This window comes from Podarcis raffonei, chromosome 14 (assembly GCF_027172205.1).
Source record: "Podarcis raffonei isolate rPodRaf1 chromosome 14, rPodRaf1.pri, whole genome shotgun sequence".
Taxonomy (NCBI): Eukaryota; Metazoa; Chordata; class Lepidosauria; order Squamata; family Lacertidae; genus Podarcis; species Podarcis raffonei.
Window position 1 is genome coordinate 33,126,206 of NC_070615.1, and position 24,811 is coordinate 33,151,016.

The following is a 24,811-nucleotide window of genomic DNA, read 5'->3' on the forward strand; positions in this document are numbered from 1 at the left end:
TTCTTTTAAATCCCTCTTACCTGAACTAAACTGAAGTGTTTAAAGGAACAGAATGATAAATAGATGGGGAGTAATCCCAGGATACAAAATAGTCCTGTGTAAATATAACACCCATTAGCACTTTGCTGAGAACTGTCCCACCCTTTAAAAAGCACAGATAGATTGGCTCCCCGCCTTTAATCCAGTTCAAGTTAGGGTGCTGTAGGTCCTGTTCAATTATGCAAAGGAGGAATGGCGTGCGGTTTGTGAAGTTTCATTCCCAGATAGCCACGGATAACACACACGGTAATACATGAGCCCTAGGCAGGTATATTAATCTCCTTAGCTACTGCTCCAGAAATGAAATGTCAGCTATAGCAACTCATTCTTCATCCCCCTTTTCCCCCAGTGCAGCTTTTCAATCACCTTCCATCTGCTACAGATTCTGATAGTCAAACAGGTCAGGAGGAAGACTGGGTCTCTGTGCCTCTCAAACATTCCCTAACCAGGAGCTCACAATGCAAAGTTGTCTTAGCAAAACCTGTTTGGACTTATTTTGAAGTTCATCAGGCATTTTTGTTATGATGGAATCCCTAAATCCACTTTGAATTTCGTTTTAGCTGAAAATCTGCCAACAGCTCTTGCCTCCAGCTATGCTTCCTTCAGCCCATCTTATGTGTTAGGTATTTGCTTTTGTTTGCTATACCTTCTCACATAATACAGGATGAAGAGATAGTTCTGCTTCTATACCTGAGGACTTGAAAGAGGTTAATGTAACACATTTTCTAAAACAAACAAACTACAAGCATTCAGGACGGGATGTGCAGTCCTGGAAATTGTAGTCCAGTTGGCTTAATGTCTATTCTTGTGAAACTGGTAGAAAGCATTGTTGAAGATAGAATTACTAAGTGTCCATTAAACTTTAATTAGTTTAATGTTAAGTGAACGTCCAGTGCGCTTCCAACGCCATAAATCTTATCTCAGCAGAGAATTTCGTGCAGCGGTTGAAGAAGGCAGGAGAGTCAGTACCTTTCAATGAAGAATCCTGGAGCAAGCACTTTGGAACTCAGGAAAAAACTTTATTCACAAAAGAAAAACCCTGGTAATAAAGCACACCTGCTTTTATCTGCGAGTCAGGTCAAAGAGGGAGGGAGACACACGGGTGAACTGACTATTTATACAAACTAACTCACATTCCTGGATGCTTAATGACTTCCAGCTGCTCAGTGATTAGAGCGACTTGTTACCTCTTAACCCTTTAGTACCAGCACCAAGCAAATAGAAGAACAAGTCTTGCTGATGCAAAATCAGCATGGCTGCTGCAAGCATAAGTCCCAACTCACTAACCTTTCAGAGTTATTTAAGAGAACCAACAACGATAAAGAAGTGATGCAGTTAACACTGTGTACTTAGACTTTCAAAAAGCTTTTGATAAAGTTCCTCAACCAAAGACAGTGTGGTGTAGGGGTTAGAATGTTGGACTTGAACCTGGAAGACCAGGGTTCCAATCCCCACTCAGCCATGAAGCTTGCTGGATTATATTGAGCTTGTCAGCCTAACCTTCCTCTCAGGGTTGTTGTGGAGATAAAATGAGGAGGCAGGAGAACCATGTATACCACTATACCACTTTGAAATCCTTGGAGAAAAAAGTGGGATATAAATGTGAGGAGGAGGAGGAACCTGAGTAAGATTAACAGTAATGGAATTAGAGGAGAGGTCCTCTTTTGAATCACTAACTGGTCAAGAAACCAGAAGCAGAATAAATTGACAGTTTTCATGATGGAGGAATGTACAATGAGGAGTGGTTTGGGGATCTGTGCTTTTTAACTTGTTAAGTAGTTATATTGAGTTAGTGGTGAGCAGTGAGGGAGTCAAGTTTAGTACCATGGTCTGATCATGTTATTGTGTTGGTGAATATTTCTAGGGCAGGATGACTGAAATTCTCCAAGATTTCAAGAGAAGTAAATGTGTGTGTGTGAGAGAGAGAGAGAGAGGGAGGGAGAGAGGGAGGGAGGGAGAGAAATTTTGGTTCACGGAATGTGAAATGATATTCTGTTGTTAAGTTTTCCCTTGGTGGGTGAAGGAAGCAATGGACAATGAATGGAGGACAGGAAGGAGCAGGGGCCAACTACATTGATTCCTTCAACAGTGTTAAATAATATTAAAATTAGATACATAGTTGCATCTAAAAACGGGGGGGGGGGCATTTGGCTAAATATGCACCACAGGAGTGCTGAAATTCTCTAAAAGTTTGAGAAGGTTGAAAAATTTAGAAAACAACTGTCAGAACTGTAGTTTCAGGGATGAGGAAGACCAGCCCTTAAAAGAACAGCATGTAAAGATAAAGTGTAGGTAGAGGTGGTTGGTCCTCACTGGGACCATTAATGCAGGAGGCAGGAAGCCCAAAGAGTAGGTGGTGCTAGAGCCAATGACAGCCAGAGCCAACTCATCCTAGTTTTTTCCCCATCCTCCTCCTTGCTCCATTCTACAAGGGGAACACTGATGCTAAGGAGAAGGAAGTTGATGGGCAGTGTCACTTCCGGGACTCATTCTGCAGTAAGAAGGTGGGCAGGTGGGGGATGGCTCAGGGCAGACTGAGGTTGGTGGGGCAGTGCTTCACACTCCCCTAATGGGACAGCCTACACCAAGCATACCACACCAGCTTTGTTGAAGGTGGTAGGGTAATAATGAACCATAAACCTGCTCTCTACCCTTCCCTCCAGCAGCCAAATACCTTGGTTTTTCACTTCAGTTTTGTCAGTCATCCTCAATATTTGTTGCTGATAGCATCAGAAAACCAATTGTGCAACTCCTGCAATGCATTATGTGGGGGAATCCTTGGCTAGTGTTATATAACTACTATCCAGGAGACTATCAGGTTTACTTTTGCTATCAGCAAAATGAATAATTTATTGTTTTTTCTCTTTATGCTTGAAACTCCTGGCCAAGCTATTATTTGATTTCATGGGGCTCTCGCTGAATCCATCTGGCTCCCCCATAATTTATAAAGCGATAGCTCAAAGAATAGAAAGGACACTTTTCAAAGCTGGTAGGAAGATTCTTCCATCAGCAAATTTCATCCTAGGCAATTAAGTCACCAGAGACTAAAATACCCTCGGATCAGTGAGAGATTTCAGACCCAATATCTGAGAGAAGCCCCCCCCCCCAACAACACACACCTTGACTGCAAGAAACTTTAAGAACAACTTCAAGCTTCCTCAAGCTTCTTCTAGAATCACTGGCTTAGGGCCCACACAAAACTTTATTTTCTCCAAAAACTTTTGCAATGCGTCATGTGTGTCAAAAGCAACCCAGTTGTAAAATATTGTTGAATGCCCATTTGGTTTCCTAGGAGTATGACCTGGTAAAAGGTAGTTTCCTCCATATCCTCCAGGGACAGCTGAATGTTCTCTCCTGAGTAGCGATGTCAGAGAATTCTGACAAAGATTGAGGTGGGCACAGAAATTGCCAATGTTCACTTATTTGTGCCAAGTCAAAAACATAAATCAGTCCAGTGAATGCAATCATTATTCACTGTTGTTTTCATTCTATAAACAGTAAGTAACTGATTATGTGTGCACATTTGCATTGTGTTTCCTTTGCACTGAAATGAATGGGATGGAATAATGTGATTTGTGTAATTTCACCACAGCAGAATGCAAGGCGAGCAATGCAGTTTTGGGTGGAAAGTGAACTTCAGTGGAATGGAAACAGTGCTGCATGTGATGAATACAGGGCAGAATGGAACAACACCATCTCACATCCCTACTGATGAGACAAAAATAAGAAGCTCCATGCACAAAACACATATATCAATGACCATTTTTCATAACGCTCTATCTGGCTTGCTATTTTTTCTATGAGAGAAGGGATTGGTCCCCCCATGGCAAAGCAGACCAACATGAAACTGCCCATCTGGATCACACTCTGGATTCTGCTGAATGTGTAGAACAGGTTTACCATACAGTGGTACCTCGGGTTACATACGCTTCAGGTTACATACGCTTCAGGTTACAGACTCCGCTAACCCAGAAACAGTACCTCGAGTTAAGAACTTTGCTACAGGATGAGAACAGAAATTGTGTGGCGGCGGCAGGGGAGGCCCCATTAGCTAAAGTGGTGCTTCAGGTTAAGAACAGTTTCAGGTTAAGAACGGACCTCTGGAACGAATTAAGTATGTAACCAGAGGTACCATTGTACTTAAAATGTACAATATTAATAGCATGTTGATATTATTTAACTCCTTCCTAGCACTGTGCAATTGTTTAAAGAAAAAACAACAGCAAATGGAAAAGGAATATGGATAGGATTTTTATGAAGGCAATAATGGGACCCTGGGGCTGATTATGGCCCACCAGGCCTCTCTAGCTGGTTGTTCAACCCTCCTCAGGCTACATGTCCTGCTTTGCACCCCCTTGAGTGTTTCTGCCTAGTATAAGGGCTTCTATCTACCTGCTTTGTGTGAGGTGCTTTAACCATTGTGCAGCACTGTTTAATACTGAGGCGTGTCAAGAAGCAGTGTCTGGGGCAGACCAGGTGGGTAAGAGGGACAGAGGATATCAAAATAGTCCAAGGTCTCACCCCTGTGGCCAAAAGTGAGGAATGAGCAGAATCCTCAAGAGAAAATGTAGGTCATGCCAGCCAAAGGATCAGACCAGATGATCCAAAGCCAGAGTGAGCAGAGTTGCCAGGTGGGAGCATAGGCAAGAACAGCAGGAAAATAAGAAAATTAATCTGAAGGCATCAGACACATGGGAGGTTCAGATACCATAAGTTTCTGTAGCTCAATATTGTCCACACTGGCAGCAGCTCTCCAGGATTTCAGAAAGGGGATTTTCCTAGCCCAATCTGGAGATACTGCTGATGGAATCCAAGACCTTTTTGCAGGGAAATAAGATGCCACTGAGCTATGACCCTTCCCCTATGACCCCTTCATAGAAGAACAGTGTTATTCACACCAGAAACCAAAGCTTCTGGACAGTACCACTCACCCTCCTCATAACTCTGTAGTATATGTACTATGCTAGATAGAAGGTTTCACCCTTTCGCCTACTGGGGATTTGTTTCCAAAGACGTTATCAACTTATCAAACCAATTTGTGGCTTTTGCACTCAACCTCTGTCATCAAGGCAGTGTAGCAATGAGCTGCAACTAAGAGTATCTTAGCACTCCTGTTGGATCAATAAATACACAGTTCTGCAGATCCAATCCTTCACTAAAGCCGTTGCACAGTCATTAAAACCTTTGCAATAACTTCCCCACAGGCAGGAATAAAGATGAATTTTACTAAACTGTCTTTAAAACACACACACACACACACACACACACACACACTTTAAAAATTATGGTTGTTGTTATTTTTATATTTGTTAGTGACTTTTCTCACTGAGTAATCCAAACTGACTTACATCAAATGCAATTTAAAACAACCAAGTTTTTTTTAAAAAAACAACACATTAAAAACACAGATATACACGTAAAAGGTAGGATTGACACTACACTGAAAGAGGCCACCATGCCGCCCTTTATATTAAGAGTTTGCCCAAAGCCCTGGTATAGAGAAAAGTCTTTGCCTGGTGTAAGACAGAGATCACAATAGGCATGTCGCCCTGGGGAGAGTATTTCACAAATGTGGGGCACATCACTGAAAGGGTTCATTCTTGTGTTGCCACTCTCCAAATATTCCATGACTTGATGGGGAAAGATGTAGGTGTGGAAGAAACCATGCTTCAAAGTGTCCGTATTTTGAAAAAAAGAGACAAACTTTATCTGCTACAAACTGAATACAATATTATAACACATTTCTAAAATCATGTCTGCCAGGGGCAGACCAAGACATTTTGCTGCCTGAGATAGATCAGCCACCTCACCATGTGTCCTTAAGCCAATCATTACCTCTCAGCTTAACCTATCTCACAGGGTTGCGGTGAAGATACCCACAGGGAGGGGGGGACATGTATCTCACACTTAACTCCTGGAGAGAGGGTAGGAAACAAATGTTACAAAACACACCGCCAACTCCTTCTTTCCTCAAAGCATCTGCGAGCAGGGCATTTCCACATGAGGCTGGGAAACACAATTTTCTGTACACCTGGTGTAGGGCACTAAGGCTTGTGCAACTCATAGTCACAGGTTTCCCATCCCTCTGCTTCTCATGTAGATAAGCAGGCAGTCTTTTGCATGGGTGTGTGGTAAGGAGTTCAGCTTGATATTGGGCAGTTTTATTAACAGTATTACATTGCTGAGGAACACAAACAACCCTTCCCCTAAGACTGCAAGAAGAGTCCTGCTGGATCAAGTCAGAAGACTCATCTAGTCCATCATCCTAATCTCAGAGTAAACCACCAGGTGCCTCTTCTAGGAAGCCCCAAAGCAAGACCTGAGCACAACAGCAATTCTCCCCACTTGTGATTCCCAGTGTATTGCTGCAGACCCCAAAGGTAAAAAGTCTGCTTACTTTTCAATAGTTTGTCTAAAACTCTTTCAGAGATATCCGAATTGGTGAGCACCACTACATCTCGCAGAATCAGATTCCATTGTTTATCTCAGAGCTGTGTGAAAAAGTACCAGATGTTTCTTGTGGTTCATCAACACTCACGATACGGGCTGCATTCACACAACAGTTTGTTCCATTTCCCTGAGGTATCCCTAACTGATAAACTTTCACATTACATTTGGGCCTTCACCCAACATAAAAGCCACTTTCTGAAATCTAGTGGAATATAGTGGAAGTTCAGGACTCATTTCTGTGTTAACTGCTTACAGGGGGGAAAAGCATTTGCAACCCCATTAACTCAGGACGTTGAGGGAGTGAAGTGATGGCAGTTTGGGGTGCTATCATAGCATACAGTTCTTTCCTACCATTTTTATGGGTGAATCATGGGGGGACAGTAGCAGACATACACAGAAGGGTTGTCCAATGATGTTTGTTTATGTATCAAACACTGATACATAAACCACTGGTGCAAATGAAATTTAGCATGACATACCAGTATACTGGTCAAAAAGTCACACTTCCCTAATGTAACAAGTATTGCAGTGTGAAAGAAATGTTTGGGGGAAAGGACAGAAGAGCTAGTTTTATAATCAGGAAAACAATATTCCCCATGCCTGAATACACCCACATATTAAAATTCACACAGGAGCTTGAAACCACTATCATAGAGAACAGTGATTTGCAAACACTCTTGACTGATTTAATATGCTTTTATACAGGAAACATCACACTTTTTTCTTTTAAAGCACAGTTCAAAAGTTGACATGAGGAGACTCTTTCCTTCCCTATCAATAGTGACTCCTAAATTCAGTGATTTCCCTGGAAATGTCCCAGTTTATGTCAACTAGCAATTTCACCACCCATAGGCAGGATAATAGAGTTCCTCGAAGCCATAGGATAATCTCTCTTTAGCAAACCGTGTCTCCCACTTTAAAGAAAACTTTGATTACACAATGGGATCTTGCACGCCTGACAGAAATTCCCACTTCATGTCCCAGAAGCCCTTTCTGAGAGGCTCAATGAAAAGCATCAGCTTTTAGGGCAGACTGAGGTCAGCAAAACCCAAAGGTCACAGGTCATTAATATCAAATATAGCAAAAATATATGGCAAAGGGATATCAACCCAGGTTCATGCTCCTATACATCAGCCGGTGAACCACTGAAATAGTCAAACATTTGGAAAAATAGGAGGGAGTATGAAGAAAACTGGAGGGAAGCTAGTGCACAGGGTGAGGTGGGGAAATTTCAACCACTTGCTCTCAAATGTAGTTTCAAACTGAACAGTTCCCATCACTTTGACTGTGAGCTCAAAAATGAATCTTTAATACAAATTGCAACATCCACACCTTTACAGTAATGACCTGTTTGATGTATATTGTATCTATCTATATTAATTACATCATTAATAATACTTTCTTTGAAGCCTGCTCTGTTAATATAAGGGTGCCAGGCAATGTATTTCCATCCACTTTCTCAATTGCAAATCATCTTTGAGAAGAAAGGATTGTACATCTAACTATGAAACACTTAAATCATATCAGATTTTTTATTTCCCGGTGATGCAGGGAGGGCGGGGGAAGAGAGAGATTGAACTGCGGGTGGAGGAACAGGGGTGCTGTGTTATTAAAGGTGTTTTGGTTGACTTATTGTACTGCTTTAATGAGATTAACAGATTAACTAAGCAATTAAACATAGGGTACAATCTAGCCACAACTGAGTGTTCTTAAATCCCACTGATTTCAGAGGGAGCGAGTTAAACATGTACCTAACTCCCTCCAACTGAAATCAGTGGGCTAGGAACTGAAATCAACACAGGCTAGGAATCACAGCCATTATCACATTGGTAATTTAGAATAGGCAATACTATGAGAATGTTTTCTCTGCAAATATGTACACACATATTGAGTCAGACCACCAGTCCATCTTCCTCACAGTATGGTCTACACCGCATTTGGGAAACTTTTTGGGTTGCAAGCCAAATTTGAAAGGTGGCTGAGACCACCCACCTGTCAAATGTGCATCTTTGTAACTCTCCCCCTATCCCTTTTGAATTCCCAATCTTGGAACTTGAAAAAAGGAGTGTGGGGAGACTTGCAAAGACTTTAAAGCAGCCAATCTCCCTGAGATGTGTGTGTGTGCTGTTTTAAAGCCTTTTGCAAAAGTGCTTTTGGAAACACCCACCCTACTTTTTCTTTAAATGAAGGAGAGAGGGGTGGCTTTTCCCCCAGTACTATGTGAAGCACATTAAAGCAGCCCCCATTGCTCCTGATTCAGCTTCTCAAATGCAGGGAAAGCTACTCCTTGGGCAGATCTACACTCATGGTTTATAATGATAAGGAAGGGTTAAGGACATAAGGGCTATGTTTTGCTTGTAACGTTAGTAATATATTATTAAAATGTGACACCAGAGGGCGCTGCGGAGCAACCAGGAACCAGCAATAGGGAAACTGTGTTGTTACAGACAAAACAAGGTAAGGGACATTTTTAATTTACCAGTATGCCCTGTGACGTTTTAGAACGATATATCTAATAACATTAAATAGGTCAGTGTAGATCCACTCCCCACTTGGGCTATATAGAAACGGGAGGCATTGATGTGCCTCTTCCTCCTGAGGTGAAGGTGGGGAGAGGAAACTACAGCAACTTAAATAATTAAATAGCAAACTCAATTATGTCTGACGTCTAACTAGGGTGTATGTTTAGAAGCAAAAGAGAATATAAATTACATTATAGCTGTGGTTTTGTAGAACTCTCCCCATTTACTAGATATATAAAGCACAACTGTCCTAGCAAACAAGGTGTATACCAATTTGTTATAATAAGCCAATTCTCTCTCTCTCTCTCTCTCTCACACACACACACACACAGAGAGAGAGAGAGAGAGAGAGAGAGAGAGAGAGAGAGATGTGGCCAATGCATTACCAGTTCAGTTATAATAGAGTCAAACTCAGCACAGCAATCTCAAGCTTCAAACGGATGGATACCCTCTTTTGGATATTATATTTTGCACTGATGCATTTCCTCGCTGTGAAGTGAGGAGTGAAAGTCCTGCATCCCAGAGACATAGATGTAATAAAGAAGAAGAAAAGAACAATAACAATAGTAACAATCCCAAACATGAGCAGTTACGATTACAAAGAAAGGGTTTGGATAAGAAGATCCAAAATCTCACCCCCACCCCTTCTTACTATTTTTTTTTAAATGATCAAAGAAGAAACCATCACACCTCCCCTCCATTCACTTTCTCCATGCCATACATGATTTTAAACACCACTACTATTATCTTACTCACCTTTCCTCTAAGCTAAAAAGCCCCAAATGTTGCAATATTTCCTCATAGGGGAGTTGCTCCATTGCAGAAATCCTCCATGGTAAGTATTACTGATGAACATCGCACCCCATAGTCGCCTTTGACTGGACTTACCCGCCCAGGGGTCCTTTACCTTACTTTTTACCTTTACTGCTATTACTGATGGCAGTGCTTCCTATTGTAGGAAGTTGCTTGCGTAAGGGCCAACTTTTAAGTTTATGGCAAAGTGGTGAGTTGATCAGCCCCTTCCCAGTTCACAGTTTTGGCAGAAAATTAAACTTTAACTGAACTGAGTGCAACTACTTAGACAAATCTGTTAACTTTGGTTTCTACTTTTTTCCAGTCTTATAATGTATTTTTGTAGGATCACTTTGCCCTAGTAGATTGCTCGGCTGGAAAACCTGCCTTGCAAAATTCAGAGAAATCCAAATTCTGAAGGATGGTGTTGTTTGCCTGTTGTTTTTGAAAGTGCAAATTAGGTAGGTTCATCTTTAAAAGTGAACTCAGAGCAATTTTCACCCCATCCCAAGTGAGGTCTAGCTGCATCTATTTGGGTGTGCACCTACATGGTAGTGTTAAAGGGAATACCAGTTGCTGGGAATCATGATTGAGGAGAGTTGCTGTAGCACTCAAGTCCTCCTTGCAGATTTCCTGGGGCATCTGGTTGGTTATTGTAAGGACAAGATGCTAGAATACATGGGCCATTGATTTGACCCAGAAGGACTCTTCTTACGCTCTAAGGGAGCATCTAGCAAGCAGTCCCTAAATTCACAGTATATTGCTGGTGAATTTTCATGAGGACTTGAGAAAAGCAAACCACAAACTGATATGGAAATGATAGAACTGAGCTTCATACTAGAAAATTGAGAAACTGTGAGAAAAACCAAAACTGGCAGATTTGCATATCCCTTTATCTCCCACTGCCCGCCCCCCCAAAAAAGATGGGGAGAAATAAAAGCTTTTGGAATACCTCACATATCCCATAAACTGACTTTCAGATTGTCTCAAGCTGTCCTGGCAAAGCCAGCCCGTTATCTCAAACTTTTGGAAAGCATTCACTTCATTCCAAATCGCATCACTTTTCGTAGAGCTGTTAACACTGAGACCCTCAGAATTATTGTGCTGGTAGCAGCTCGCTCTCCAGGTGTCCTGGTGATGGATACAGTAATAATTCAGTGACTGGAGAGTTCCTGCTATGCTCAAAGATACACACATTTTGTCTTTTTTTTTCCAAACTCCACATTGCTACCCAAATCAAACCAGTATGCATTCACAGGAAGGGAGCCAAAAACATTAGCTTCACTCAAATCTATCTGTACCTATCCTTTCCTTCAGGGAATTCAGGGCAGCACACAGGAGGGTTTCTGTATCCCATTTTATCCTCATATTAACTTTGCAAGGTAAGTTTGGTCAGAATGAGACACAACATGTGAGCTCTGATTGCACATCTCCCCAAAAGCAACAAAAGGCAAGTGATGTAATGTTAAAGGTAAAGGTAAAGGGACCCCTGACCAGTAGGTCCAGTTCTGGCCGACTCTGGGGTTGCGGTGCTCATCTCGCTTTATTGGCTGAGGGAGCCGGCATACAGCTTCCAGGTCATGTGGCCAGCATGACTAAGCCGCTTCTGGCGAACCAGAGCAGCGCACTGAAACGCCGTTTACCTTCCCGCCGGAGCAGTACCTATTTATCTACTTGCACCTTGACATGCTTTCGAACTGCTAGGTGGGCAGGAACTGGGACTGAACAACGGGAGCTCACCCCATCGCAGGGATTCGAACCACTGACCTTCTGATCAGCAAGTCCTAGGCTCTGTGGTTTAACCCGCAGCCCCACATGCGTGTAATGTTGGTCCACACTAAAATATCCAGAGTCCACATTCAGGCAACACAATGTCTTTATCGGGACCAATAAAAATGTCACAATATGGTGTGGAAGTTTTTTCACTTCTCCAGAACTCTTAATCAGGGTGAATGTTAAAGAAAGCAGGGGAAGGAGAGGGGGGAATGGTAGTTTAGTGTTGACACCATTTAGTCATAATATTAGAATGGAGTTTAAGCTGAGTTCTACCTGCTTTTAATAATTTCTGCAGTTCGGAACAGCTATTCCATTAAACACAGCTTTGTAGGGAATATATATTTTATATTTTCAGGAACATTTAAGAATGCATTCTTCCCCACCATCCTAACTCCATTTCCAGTATGAAGAATGGTTTTCTTTGTGTTGGTGTGTGTTGGGTGTGTGAATGGATCTCACAACCCTACTTCTTTTGGGTAATCATGATGCATTTAAATCTGCTATGAGGGTGATTACATTTTCTTTTTAGTGACATGGTACAAGGACTTATTTCAAAATCATTCCTCTTTGCACTTTAGCATGTTAAATTTATGAGCGTCATACTGTAGGCTTTTTTTTTTGTATTTTTCTCCCCATATTTTAAAAGTGTAACTGCCTTATCAAATATTTAGCTGCCTAATGTCTCAGAGTTTTTTACAACACTGAAAACCACTTTCTCAAAGTAACCATCAAGAAAGCTGTGGCCTTGCATCTCTCTCTCTCTCTCTCTATCTCTCTCTCTGTTTAAACTTGGCTGGACTGCAGCATTTAAACCAAGGTGGAGTGAATGGTGCTTTGTCGGCCACCAACAACTCCCCAAATAAGAGAAACGCATTATCAATATTTAATTGGACAGAGCAGAAATATAACATGCAGTCCGTATTTCTCAAAACGAGAACTATTTTCAGAATATGGCAATTTGTTTTCTAATACATCTTTTACAATCCAGAAGCATTTTCTTCCTTTCATAATACCAGGCTCCTGGCAGTTTAATAGCACCCCCCCCCACAAGACATTTGATAAATCCTTACTTGCGTTCTGTTTCTAGTGAGTTTTTAATACTATTAAGGGTCTGAAATTCATCTTTTTTGGAGCAGGCTTCAAGGGGAGAAAATGGTTTTTACCACTATATACAACTAAACACATCCAGATTAACACTTTTATATTGCAAAAAGGTCATTTGTTAATTTTTCTTCAGGGTGGTGGTGAAGAATTAATTAGATATTTTATTGAACCAACTATATTAATTTTGACGATATTACATCTATTCTCATAGCATGTAAAAGGATGAGGAAACTCCAGTCACTTTTCTAAGTTGCATAGGGTGTCTATCTACACACTCCCCCCAAATTCCCCTCTCTCCCCAAAAATGCATCTCCCTCAATACAGGACATATGATACTGCAGATTTGAAACAAAAGAAAAATGCATGTGGTAGTTTATATTTATAGTCGCAAATTTAGAAATAGCAGCTAGAATAGTTCACTTGAGTTTAGTTGCAGGAAAAAGTTTTGTCAAGCCTAGCATGTTTGTATGCCTTTTTTATGTTTAAAACTATTTTAATACGATAATGTTACTTCTCGTGTTTTCTCATTGCACCAGCAACCAGAAAATTAAGAGTCAAATTTGTTGCTCAGCTCTTAATGTTCTTTATGCTTTGTTATGCCTTATAGGTAAACAAATAAAGCTATTACACACCATATTAAATTGAAATACAGCACATTTCACCAGAGTGGAGGAGAGTGTGGTGTATGCTTGCACAGTCTGCTCTCCAGACAGGGCCAGATTTAGGTTTGATGATGCCCTAAGCTACTGAAGGTAATGGGGCCCTTTATATGTCCAGCTGTCCTTTGTCAACAAAAAAAGTCACTGTTTTTTGTGTTGAATATATGCTATATGGTAATTTATGGACCTAATAGGTATCTAAAGCCATTTGCACATAACAAAATATATATTTTATCAAAGTACATCCAGGTGTTTCTTTCCCTTTTTGGGGGGGGGGGGCAAGAGAGTGAGGTCCTAAGCTATAGCTTGCTTAGCTTATATGTAAATCCGGCACTGTCTCCAGACACTAACTGTAGACCAGCAACCTCATTGCTATAGCCTGGGCAGAGTCCGTCCATGTTCAGGTGACACTTGATTTCATTTTCCAAAATGTTCTCTTACCTGGTCATTTTCACGTTTTATGTTATCTTCACATGATGTAAATCAACTTTTGGAAATCTAGTGGAATGTAGTGGAAGTTTAGTGTTCATTTTCATGTTAATTGCTTTCAGGGAAAAAGCTCTGTTTGCAATCCCATTAAGCCAGAAAATTGCAGGAGTAAAGTGACGGAAGTCTGGGGAAACAAATATGTACAAAAAAAGGGTAGGGAGTGGCAACAGGTCTGAGTTTCCCCCCTGTTGTTCACTGGTGGTATATCAAGGTGGTATATCGGCCAAAATGCCATAGTTCCATAATGCAACAGGTAATGCAATGTAAAAAGAATGTGGAAAGGCATAGAAATAAGACCCAGGAAAACTAAGAGTAATTCCCACTTCTGAATACACCCTGTCTCTGAAAAGCTTGCAGTGATGAAGCTCACCACAAGGGGCAGCTGTTTCTGACAAACCCAAAGTAGAGACTTTGATCTGTAAAACAACTCCAAGGTATATTTCCTGCAGATCTACATATGGCCTAGATGTCTGTTAAATGTGAACATTTCAGAGACACGTTCTAGTGTCTCTTGTTGTTCTGAGCAAGGAAATAAGTGGTGTAAAATATTTTAAATAATTATGACAGAACCCCTTCCTGAATTTCAGATCACACATAGATACAGTGCTGCTTTGCACAAAAGCAGATATTTCCCCCCAAAATATCCTTTTTTCTCTCTCTCTCTCTCCAAAAGGCCTAGTCACAGAGGACCGCTGTGGCTCAGATTTACTGCCATGCTTCTTAGAGAAACTAGAAAACTAAAATACCTAAATCTTAAAATCTTCTTCCACCATCCTTTCAGACAATACCAGCAAATAGTAGATTACAGTCTGAGTGAAATAAACATTTGCTGTGTTAACTTCACATTTCCTTAAGAAATTAAATCATACCCAACTGTATTTTGATACTCATACATATTATTTTATGAGAATAAGGTTCATTTCTCCCTGCCAAAGGAAAATAATGTTAAAGAAACAAACAAACAAAAAACACTAGCCAATAGACATGGGTGTCCATAGGAATGTAGAGTGGAATGCAAAGTAGAACACTGGCAGTGAGGAGCAGGTCAGTTGCTGACAAAACCATTACAATAATAGCATCGGTACGTTTTGCCTTGTCTCTCTGGTTCTACAAAGGTTAGAATCTTTTTATTTTTTTGAAATTTTTTATTTTAATGAAAGCTGAGAATTGGTACATTATGTTTCACTGGGGGTGGGGGAATAACTGCCCTCATCCCATCCACCCCTACAGCAGATGCCTAGGCCTATCATTTTGCTTTTAGAGAAGGCAAGAAATATGCCACTAACCCCCCAGAACCCCCCAAAAAACCCCTTCTTTAAAAGGAAGAAAATCCTGAGAAAGCAAAGAGGCCCCACTTCAAGCAATCAATTCCCTCACCATGCGGACTTTAAATACCTTTAAAGTATTGCTGAAAACAGCAAAGAGAGAATAGGCGAAGAATTAGTCAATACTTGTGTACCCCGGAATTAATTAAACCGTCAAAGAAATCAATTACCCACCACATCCCCTCCTCTCTTCACAGCCCAAAGTTACTGAAAGCTCAATAGCTCTTCCCATTTCAGAAGAAAACGTTGTGGGTATTTACGAGTTCGGAAACAAATACGGTATCAGAGTTAATGAGGGGCAAACCTTTAAATGTTTGTCAGGGTGGAACACAACAGATAAAGACCGATGTGCCTGGAAGCTGACCAGGGAAGATTCTAAAGGTTGCTTTCCAAGCAGGGCAGCTCAGAGACGACTGTGAAAAAAGAATCCTTACCTCAAGTTGATGCATTATTATTAATGATGGTGTGACAACAGACCCACAGGTCACCACAGATTAAGCCCCCAAGCCAAGGTCCTGTCAGATATTAGCCGTGCAACGCAAGAAGAACAAAGGCAAGGGTGCCATTTTCTTTGCTCAGCCAGTGTTAGGGTTAGCCAAGCAGAACTATAACCAGCCTGTGGTGACCATATTTATGCACTGGGAAAAACAAAGAACAGTGCCATACCAAAACAAGAAGATGACAAAAAAAATGGAGGATGGGTGTTACCTTAAATTTGCAAATTCTAATGTATATGTGCCTTGCAAATATAGAAATAATTACAGGAACTTCCGTAGTACTGCCATACAGCTCCAGTATAGCGGGGTGACTGTGGTCAGTGGACCAGCTCAGTGTGCTGTCCATTCATGTGTGTCTGACCTCATTCATGCCCCTTTTGAGTACTAGCTAAGGCTTCCTGCCCCAAGCTCTTCTAATTCACAAAGTGCCGACCTTGTGCATCCATGCAACCAGTGGAGACTGACCCATTTGGGTGAATGGGGCTCTGTCCCACTAACATCAGTCTGCCCTTAGCCAACCTCCCTCCTCCTGCCTTCTTAATTGCATCTAGTCCAGAGGGTGGAGCTGTCTATCAACTTCCTCCTCCTTAGTGCAAGTTCAACAAGAAGGAGGATGGAGCCAAAACTAGCATGAGTTGGCTCTGCCTATCATGGACTCTGGTACCACCTACTGTTGGTCTCCCCAACCAACCTATGGGCACCAGCCACCACAGATTACAATATTGTTTTGGAGCAGTACCCCACTCCACCCCCCAAAATAAATCAATTAAATAAAAAATGTGAATCCCATTCATACATACATAGATCATCCAAAGGGGGTGGCTGTGGTAAGGGGGTGTCCCTGCCATTACTCCTTCCTCTTCCTTCTTCTGGTCCCCCAGTTCTACTCCTCCTGCTAATTGTAGCAACGAGGAGGTGATAAACCTGGGGAAAGGGGGAAGAAAGGATGGGGGTGTGTCACATGCTGGGGGAGAAACAATTAGTACATCGTCTAGAGTCAACAACAGCTGCACAAGTGGCTCAAAGGAGAAGAAACCAGCAGATGGAGAATGATGGCTCAGTGGAGGAGTGGACTCAAACACTATTAACTGGATTGTTGCAATAGGTTTCATAGGGGGTTGCCCTTGAAGAGGACTTGGAAACTAAAATTGGTCCAAAGGGCAGTGGCTAGAATGCTGGGTGGGGTTCCCTTCAGAACTCATATAACCCCTGATCCAAAACAGCTGCACTGGTTACCAGTTTGTTTCTGTGCCAACTCCAAGGTGCTCATGTTAGTTACGTGTTTAAAGCCCTAAATGACTCAGGTCAAAAATAGCTGAAAGACCTCCTTCCCTGCTACAGACCCTCTTGGGTGTACAGATAAGCAGAGAATGCCTTTTTGGTTGTTCAACCACCCTCAGAAGCTCAGGGGGCGGCCCTAGAGAGAGTGAAGCTCCCTGCCCACAGAGGTGCATCTGGCAACTTCGTTATACAGGTTCTGGTGAATGGTGGTTGCACATATCTGGAGGACCAAAGTTTAGCCATATCCACCATAAAGTGTATTGATTAGAGCAGGTGTGGCTCTCCTGATGTTCATAGATTACCGGTACAACTTCCATTACACTTGGGACACTGTTCATTCTGGCTGGGAGTTGGGAGTTCAACAATATATAGGGCAGGACAGGTTCTTCATTCTTGCATTAGGGTTGCAGATTTAGATTGGGGAGACACCCCCACCCCAAGCTCTTCTTGGATATCACCAGCATATTGTCCAAATGATGGTGCCTATCTGAAAGCAGAAACACCACCAATGGAGAAAATGAGAACTCCTGAATGTATTAATGAGCTGTTAATTCATGTGCCTGAGATTGTGGATTTTATTAGTGCCTGTAAATCTCATATGTATCGAAGTCCTGAGATTTCTGAAACTCTTGTAAATTAGCTCTCAGTACTAATGAAACAGTTGTTTAGGTTGTCAAAGGGACTGGATTGTGAAGGATTCTGGTGTTGAAATAATTACTGAACCAAATAATTAAACTATGCTGCAAAATTACTCTTATAGCAATATTTACAGTGTATTTTCCCCTCGCTCTCGCTCTCCCCCCATCTTTCAAAGAAACAAAGCAAAACCCTGAATTACGATGCTTATTACAGATGAAGCTGCACTCGTAATAGTCTTAACCAACGATAAATCCATTGTTCTAAAGTTACACAAAAGCTGGTTTCAAAGTAATTTGTTTTTGCTCTACAATCTATCTAAGCGTCTTCCGGTGCAGACTGTTACGTGCATTCTGGAGATTTCAGAAATTTTATAGGTACAATGCTGAACTTCAAATAAGGAAGATTCAATGACATAGTGGTTCCCCACCCTCCCACCTCCCTTTAGTGCCAGGGCCATTATCTGCAACACTCTGTCTGACCTCAGCTACCAGTGCAGAGAGAAATTGTAAGCAAAGAGCTAATGAATGGGAAACACCTGTTTCATACAACCTGAATTTCATAAAGATTTTTTTAAAAAAAATCCGTCTCATCTCAAAAATGCCTCCTTAATTCCATGCAGAGGAGGGACTGAGGGGAAAAACCCTCCCCCTAAAAGCACAAAAAGAGACAAAGGGTGTAGCCAAATAAATTCTACTCAGAATAGACCCATTGAAATGAGTGAATCTAGGGTAGTCATGCCCATCAACTGCAATGGATCTAGGACTAGTGTTGGGTACAAACCAAGGCCACAAAAGGTGCAGACATGCTCCTACCATCAGCAGCACCATCAGCAGGCAGAAAGGCACCTACAACTGAAGCAAATGTTCACAGGCAGAAGCTCCTTTCATCTCTCCACTTTGCAGATGGAAAGGAGGGTGGATATTGTATCTTGGCATCTAGTGAAATTCCATTATTTTTGAAAGGGGGCGTGCTCAGTGCAGGAGAGGCTGTGCCCGTGCAAAGAGGTACTGAACAGGAAGAACCAATAGTCTATTCTATTATGTATCTCTTTTTTGAGAGGTGGGGGTATTTACTGAAACCTTCCATGGGCACCTTAGAAGATACCAGTGGGCACACAGGTGCCTGTGGGCCTCACATTGGTGATTCCTGTCCTGACGCATATCATTATCTGCAGCTGGTGAAGGAACACACGTAACAATATTTTAATAGGGCAGAGGCACCACCACCTCACAAAGAAAAAGGAAATATATCAACAAGGGGATAGCTTTGGGGTCAGCATCCACATGTTTATACACAACAAAAAGTGCTCTGAGGGCTACCTATCTAGCACTGGGTTGGATTTGTTTTTGTTTTTTGTTTAAATACACTTAATCAAAGCATAAAGCTTTGTGCACAGGTGAAATATACTCAGAGTCGCAAGGTGATTTCATGCTCTTTATTCAGCTCATAGTGGTGAGGAGGAATGAATGAATGAAAGTCCCCTCAAAGTATCTGCTTTATATACATTATTTACACAATGGGCTGCACATGATTGGCTAATTCCGGAATTCTACTGTAAGCCAATCAAGTTGTGGATTCACTTCTATCTGGAGCATGATTGGGTGGTTCCTGCCAACCAATCATACTGCTGCATTGTTCTAGGACCAATCAGACTGCTGCATTCTGAATCCTATTGTTCTAGGACCAATCAGACTGCTGCAGTTTGGATCCTATTCAACTCAGTACATAACAACAGAGAAAGGCTACTTGATGATTTAATTAACACATCTAGCACCCTCTCTTAATAATAACTGAAGGCATCATGTGGCTAAACTTTGGATATCCACAGTGGATAAAGACAGAGAAAAGCCCCTCAGCTCTTAGTGTGTAATAAAGTGTGTGTGTGTGTGTGTAGAGCATAACAAAATGGAGATTTGTGTCTGATTCTGAAGCCTGGAGGCTCTCAGAAACATGGAAATGGAATTGCCACCTGTCTTCTGTACTGAGCTGGGAGAGCTTGTGATGCAGTGGTGGTCCTGCCTCCCCTCTTCTCCCAAGCTCCCACCAGCCTGAGTGTGATGTGAGTCAACAAGGTACAGGGTTAATGGAAAGGGGGGGTTGAGAAGGGGGGGTTGGAGAAAGAGAGACATCAAGAAAGAGAGAGTGGAAGAGGAGAGGAGATGGCTCTACAAATGTTCTAGATGAAAACATAGCAGCCAGAGTCATTCTGGGGGGAAACCCCAAAAGACTTTTGTGGGGGTTGACCAGTGTGATGGCAACTGAACAAAAAAAGGTCAAAAAGGTAAGGTGGAGCATTTACAGCAACTATTCACACACTGAGTCATAATTTAAACACAGGAGCATTTTATTGCTTTGCACCGTGGTTATACTGCATATGTTCTTTTTGCTGTTTATATGACCGGTTAAAAACATACAGTTGCATGATTTAAACTATATCCTTTGGAAAGAAGTCTTTAAAACTTAACTGCAGCACTCAGGAAGTGGATAATACATGTCATATCCTGTTTGTTTGTTTGTTTGTTTGTTTGTTTGTGCACTATGTACGTCACACACAAGCTGTATATACAAAAGGAGAGTGCATATATTTCAATATCTGAATGTATAAAATATGAGTGTATATACCTATGTCTGCATTATTCATAGACATGACTTTTAATCTTTGTCAGAAATGCTACTGTAAATCCTGGAGTGTGAAAGGAGACACAAATTATGTTAATAGCAAAGCTTTGTGATCACATTTTGTTTTCCTTGCCTGAAAAATCTTATCTTTCTGTTTCATTGTTTGCTTGTTTGTTGTTGCTGTTGCTGTTGTTGTTATGTCTCAGTTTTCAGTATCTATGTCCCTAGAAATTAATGTTTTTCCCCAGCTATTTTGCTGATCATTCCAACAAAAAGATGGAGATATTTTGAAAGCATACAGTTCCTTCTTCCTTTTTTCTGCACAGAGCATATTTCCCCCCCCTTGGGAAACCCTAATGAGAACATACGGGCTTAAACCTGAACTGGAAAGCTTCATGATTTCCCACAAATTAATCACACCACCACATCGAGGCAATTACAGCGATTGAGCTAATCATATCTACACCTTGCATGAAATTAGCTGGCAGGAGACCTTAAGCTTGCAGGGAGCTAGACAGAAAGAGGTTAACTTTGCAGAAATCATCTCTCTCCAAAACCTTTGATGCTAAGAACCACACTGATTTTCAAGGAGAAACAGAGCCTGAAAACTTTAAAAGGCTGCACAGGTAACAAGAAAATGGGGTGGCGGCCTTAAGTTTTCATTGTTGCCATTCCCCCCAACTTTCCATAACTTTGCATGTCCGAAATGTGTGATGGGGAGATTTGGAAGGGTGATAGATTAAAATGCTTCCCTCTTTTTGCATGTGTGTGTTGATATTTAATGTCAAAAAAGAAGGAAGCACATCAAAGTGTGTGTGTGTGACATGTTCATTAGATCAGCTTTTGACAGGCTGCTAAACGGTAGTTCAGAATGAAGAGCAAAAAAAAGAGAGAGAGAAAGAAGACCTTCCCGTCATTAATTACCCAAACATGCACAGCATTGAGCTGAAGACTGGGGAATGGGAAGCAAAGTGCTGACTCCACAGGATTTACACGCCAGCGACTCCACTGCCTCTCCCAATTTGCAGGAGAATAGGAAATCATGAACAATTGATATGCCCTGTTAGCTCCTATCATGGGAAGGTAACTCTCCCATAGCCTAAGGGGTACCTGATACACTTTAACACTGAAAAATAAAAGGCAATGTGCTTGGCAAAAAATTGGGAGGGAGACTGTGTGGAGGCAGAGAGAAGAGAGTGGGGAGGGAAGGGACCTAACCTGGGAGTCTTGAAGCAGGTTTGAATTGTAGCACATGAGACAGAGGGAGAAAGTGAGCAGGGAGAGCACAAGAAAGGGTGCCAAGATACTAATTTTGCAATTTTGGTTGTGTCCAATGAGTCGGGCATTTGTGAAACTAACCATGTAAATGGGGAAATGGCTTAACTCCTCTCTGCAGCTTAATGCCTTATTCCCCGCTTCCCTCCCACCCTGCCCCAATAACCTCCTCTTTTTTTGAGGGTGGTGGGTGGGAAGGATCTGCTGGGTTCCTTTGTTCCCCTGCATAATGCAGTTACTTTCCCCAGCTTAATCCTCTAGAGAAAACTAATCAAGAATGGATAAAGCTTTCCCTCTTCATGGAAGAGTTCCCCCCACCCTGCTGTCCCATTTGTTCTATTTTGCGAACAAGACTGGCAGTGCCAGCAAAGCTTGTAGAGCTAAATGTTTCAAGATTGTTCCAAGCAAATTGAGCTAGCAGGTCAATGCTGTGTGCGGCAGTGGCTGCTGCTGGTATTTGCGGTTAACAGACTCCAGCTCTTCTGCATGTGCGTTCTGATGCTTTGGGTGTTTTGTGTTCAAGCAGTACAGCTGCAGGTTTCACTGGGGTGTTGTAAACAGCTCCCCAAATCTACAAGCAAAAACACCAAGGGAAATGCAGTTTCGCAAGGACGTAGGAAGCTGCCTGATATTGTGTTGGATTGGCCCATCTAAGCTCAGTAACGTCTATACTGAGCAGGAGCTCAGTTCTCCGGGGTTGTAAGCAGGGAGTCTCTCCCAGCCCTACTTTGAGATGCTGGTAACTGTACCAGGACTTTCTGCATGCAGAACAGATGCTCTGTCATTGAGGTACAGTCCTTTACAACATCAAATCAGACCACTGAGCCATCCGCCTCAGTATATTACAACCGTAACAGAGTGGTCCTCTTTCCTGCTTTACTGAGGACATATGAAGGCATCCTCTGTTTGAAGCAAAGTCCAGTCCAAATCAGGATTAATGATTTACATTCCAACAAAACCAGGGAAAGAAATTGCTGGCGTCTGGTTATGCATCTCATGTCCAGAACGGAAATCAATCCAGCAGATACAATCAGTACTCAGTCTTCTTGTTGTTTTCAGTTAAAAAACAATACATATCAATGCATCAATACCGTTTGCACTGTGTCCTTCTGCATCAAAATGAGTGGTGAGGAATAATTTAATGATAATATAATTAATCACAAAATTTGTCATGGCAGGCAGAGAAACAAAGTACATAGCTTTTTTTCTGCCAGAAGCTGAACTTGCAGTGTAAGGGAAAGAGTGTTGCATGTGATGAACACAGGTTGGAATGGAAATTGATGTGCTCATTGGAGCCAATTGGTGTGAAAGAGGTGATTGACTTCTAGGGCCACTGGAGAAGGCGTGCAGGAAGAACACCAAGGAGTTGTTCAGTATGCTCCAAAGCTCAGCATTTAGGAACATGAAAAACACAAGGGGCTTCGGTTTCAAGAGAAAGGTATGCGAGTTCTGTTATGCACAATGGAAGTTCAAGGGAAATACAACTTTACTCACTCTGAAAGATGGTATTAAAGGTAAAAGGTAAAGGTACCCCTGCCCGTACGGGCCAGTCTTGCCAGACTCTAGGGTTTTGCGCTCATCTCACTCTAGAGGCCGGGAGCCAGCGCTGTCCGCAGACACTTCCGAGTCACGTGGCCAGCGTGACGAAGCTGCTCTGGCAAGCCAGCGCAGCACACGGAAACGCCGTTTACCTTCCCGCTAGTAAGCGGTCCCTATTTATCTATTTGCACCCGGGGGTGCTTTCGAACTGCTAGGTTGGCAGGCGCTGGGACCGAGCAACGGGAGCGCACCCCGCCGCAGGGATTCGAACCGCCGACCATGCGATCGGCAAGTCCTAGGCGCTGAGGTTTTACCCACAGCGCCACCCGCGTCCCTGAAAGATGGTATTAGAACACTCCAAATCATTTGAACATGTACATATGTGCACAGGAAATGGTGGATCTGGTTGAAAGGCAACACATTGCATTTGTTGTGATAATCCCTAATTATTACTATTGCATAATTATAAAATTATTGTATAATAATGGAAGGAGCCACGGCTGTGAGGGGTGCGGTTGTGACCATGACTATCATGAAGGGACCCTGCACTTTTGAAATTGCTATTATATTACTGGTGACAACCCAGCACACACCAGGTTCATAAACAATAAAAGAAGAAGCAAAGTAATCATAACACTAAACACAATTATAACTAATAATCTCACCTCCTAAAAATACGGAAAGGCTAATTAAGTTAGCAAGCTACAAAATAGGTCAGCCTTATTTTCTGAAGCTTGTGACAATATTACCATTCATGAAATTTTATTTCACGGGTTATCTGCTCAGAGAGCTTCAACTCGTTTCTCTATCCATGTTTCATAAGGGCAAAGATCATTTCAATTTCTGTGCTATAGCAGAACTATCTTATTTATCTCTTCATTTCTCATATGGTACCCCATATTTCCCTCCTTCATATCCAGTGAATTTCTCCCTTACAGTGCAATTTTTCAGCTCCCAACTTCCTTCAGAATGCCCCTTGATTTTTTTGGGGGGGTGGGTCTCCTTGTCCTCTTTATCTGAATTATGTCTGCAGATCTCAGATGGCACAAGTGCTTCTCTGGCTTCTCTATGGACTGCACAGAGAGAGAAACCAACCCTAACAGAATTCATACTAGGAACTCATTTTCCTCAGTGTGGATCTCTGACCTAAAGGAAGGGGTGCATAAAGAGGGGGGAGATGGCAATTGCACATGGTACAGAATTAAGCAAGTGAATGGTTCAATCAATTTGGGGAGGGAAATCACTTGCATATTGTTTCAAATGACCGGGATAGACTGCAGTTAGGTGTCTTTTATAAATTAATAAAGCAAACAAAGACATAAAGTAATGAGCCAGGGAATATTTTCATGTTGCTCTGAAATACGTTTGACTGATTTATAGGGCCTAAGAAGCATATTCAAAAAGAACACAGTGTCTAGTCCAGCACATTATTCTCACAGTGACTAACCATATGCCTATGGGAAGCTTGCAAACAAGCCATGAGTGCAACAGCACTCTTCCCATTTGTGGTATTTAGATGCATAATGCTTCCAGCAGTGGGGGTAGGACATAGTCATGGTGGCTCATAGCCACTGATGACAAGAAACCAGACATTCTTTATAGTCACACCTATTTAGGAATGACTCAAGGGAAGGATTTGCAGTGCAATCTGATTGTGTGTGTGTGTGTGTGTGTGTGTGTGTGTGAGAGAGAGAGAGAGAGAGAGAGAGAGAGAGAGAGAGAGAGAGAGAGAGAATACACTGGTGGTTCTCCTGCCTTATCCAAATATCCCTGCCTGACTTTAGCTGGCAAGGCAGAAGTAAGGG

The 24,811-nt window shown here is 42.0% G+C and overlaps 1 protein-coding gene across 22 annotated transcripts in view; it reads right to left on the reverse strand.

The window, feature by feature from the left end:
* RBFOX1 (RNA binding fox-1 homolog 1) overlaps positions 1 to 24,811 on the reverse strand; it is a 1,472,193-nt gene that overhangs the window by 590,006 nt on the left and 857,376 nt on the right. Inside the window, exon 3 of one of the 22 annotated variants that reach the window (XM_053365886.1) lies at positions 16,454 to 16,577. The exons of the other annotated variants lie outside the window; for them this stretch is intronic. Coding sequence (XP_053221861.1) covers positions 16,454 to 16,501 — 48 coding nt within the window. The 5' untranslated portion in view covers positions 16,502 to 16,577. The remainder of the gene's footprint in view (positions 1 to 16,453; positions 16,578 to 24,811) is intronic. 22 annotated transcript variants of the gene reach the window in all.